The following is a 2,164-nucleotide window of genomic DNA, read 5'->3' as shown; positions in this document are numbered from 1 at the left end:
CCCTGAGTCATGTACATCACTATTCTGATCTGTGAAAACTTTCACAGGTCAGTACGGGTCAGCTGACCCTTCCCTGAGTCATGTACATCACTATTTTGATCTATGAAAACTTTCACAGTTCAGTACGGGTCAGCTGACCCTTCCTGGGTCATTAACATCACTATTCTGATCTGTAAAAACTGACCCGTACTGAACTGTGAAAGTTTTCACAGATCAGAATAGTGATGTAAATGACTCAGAGAAGGGTCAGCTGACCCTTACTGAACTGTGAAAGTTTTCACAGATCAGATTAGTGATGTTAGTAACCAAGGGAAGGGTCAGCTGACCCGTAGTGAACTGTGAAAGTCGTGGCCTAATGGTTAGAGAGTCGGACTCGTAACCCAAAGGTTGCGGGTTCGAGTCTCGTACCAGCAGGGATTGTAGGTGGGGGGAGTGAATGTACAGCGCTCTCTCCCACCTTCAATACCACGACTGAGGTGCCCTTGAGCAAGGCACCGAACCCCCAACTGCTCCCCGGGCGCCGCAGCAAAAAATGGCTGCCCACTGCTCCGGGTGTGTGTTCACGGTGTGTGTGTGTTCACTGCTGTGTGTGTGCACTTTGGATGGGATAAATGCAGAGCACTAATTCCGAGTATGGGTCACCATACTTGGCCACATGTCACTTCACTTCACTCACTTCACTGAAAGTTTTCAAAGATCAGAATAGTGATGTTAGTGACTCAGGAAACCGTTATCTGACCATAACTGCACTGTGAAAGTGTTTACAAATCAGAATAGTGATGTTACTAACTCAGGGAAGGGTCAACTGACCCCTGGTGAACTGTGAAAGTTTTCACAGATCAGAATAGTGATGTACATGACTCAGGGAAGGGTCAGCTGACCCATAATGATCTGTGAAAGATTTCACAAATCATAATAGTGATGTTAATGACTCAGGGAAGGGTCAGTTGACCTGTACTGAACTGTGAAAGTTTTCACAGATCAGAATAGTGATATTAGTGACCCAGGGAAGGGTCAGCTGACCCGTACTGAACTGTGAAAGATTTCACAGATCAGAATAGTGATGTACATGACTCAGGGAAGGGTCAGCTGACCCATAATGAACTGTGAAAGATTTCACAAATCATAATAGTGATGTTAATGACTCAGGGAAGGGTCAGTTGACCTGTACTGAACTGTGAAATTTTCACAGATCAGAATAGTGATGTACATGACTCAGGGAAGGGTCAGTTGACCTGTACTGAACTGTGAAATTTTCACAGATCAGAATAGTGATGTACATGACTCAGGGTAGGGTCAGCTGACGCGTAGTGAACTGTGAAATCTTTCACAGGTCAGAATGGTGATGTTACTGACTGAACCGTTATCTGACCATAACTGCACTGTGAACGTTTTCACTAATCAAAATAGTGATGTAAATGAATCAGGGAAGAGTTAACTGACCAACACTGCACTGTGAAATTTTTCAGATCAGAATAGTTAAGTTAAGGGATCAAGAAAGGGTTAACTGACAAAAGCTATACTGTGAAACTTTCGCAAATCAGAATATCGAAGCCAAGTACTCAAGGAAAGGTACAACAACCAAAGCTTTATTGTCAAACAAAGTGTACAAGTGTATATGTGTATATGCTCATTTACCAAATGAATTGGAAACCGTTATTCACTAGAACAGTACCGTATCGCGAATGTCCGTTCCTTTCCTAACAAAACGGATGAACTTCTTCTCCTCACCCGCACCAACAAGGACTTTTCAAACTCTGCTGCACTGTGTTTCACTGAAACCTGGCTGAGTGAAGCCATTCCAGATAACGCGCTTCATCTGCCGGGCTACCAGCTGTTCAGAGCGAATCGCATCGCGGAGTTAACAGGGAAAACGAGAGGTGGTGGATTGTGTTTCTACATTAACGAAAGTTGGTGTTCAGATGTAACAATGCTGAAAAAGGTATGCTGTCCTAACTTAGAGGCACTCATCATAAACTGTAAACCTTTCTACTAGCCGTGGGAGTTTTCCTCTTTCATTCTCGTGAATGTGTACTACGCGCCTCCGGACGCGTGCGTGAGCGCCGCGATGCAACAGCTGGCCGAACAAATAACTGAAATGGAGCAAAGGTACCCAGACTCTATTTTAATAATTCTTGGAGATTTTAACAAATCAAATCTCTCC

The 2,164-nt window shown here is 43.9% G+C and overlaps 1 protein-coding gene across 1 annotated transcript in view; it reads right to left on the bottom strand.

Moving 5' to 3' along the window:
- LOC107699800 (myeloid-associated differentiation marker-like protein 2) overlaps positions 1 to 885 on the bottom strand; it is a 2,196-nt gene extending 1,311 nt beyond the window's left edge. The window contains exon 1 of the mRNA XM_016501193.1: positions 882 to 885. Coding sequence (XP_016356679.1) covers positions 882 to 885 — 4 coding nt within the window. The remainder of the gene's footprint in view (positions 1 to 881) is intronic.
- Positions 886 to 2,164: the final 1,279 nt, after the last annotated feature.

The sequence above is a fragment of the Sinocyclocheilus anshuiensis genome, unplaced genomic scaffold (genome assembly GCF_001515605.1).
Source record: "Sinocyclocheilus anshuiensis isolate Anshui unplaced genomic scaffold, SAMN03320099.WGS_v1.1 scaffold194, whole genome shotgun sequence".
Lineage (NCBI taxonomy): Eukaryota > Metazoa > Chordata > Actinopteri > Cypriniformes > Cyprinidae > Sinocyclocheilus > Sinocyclocheilus anshuiensis.
This window is presented reverse-complemented; position numbering and strand designations above follow the sequence as displayed.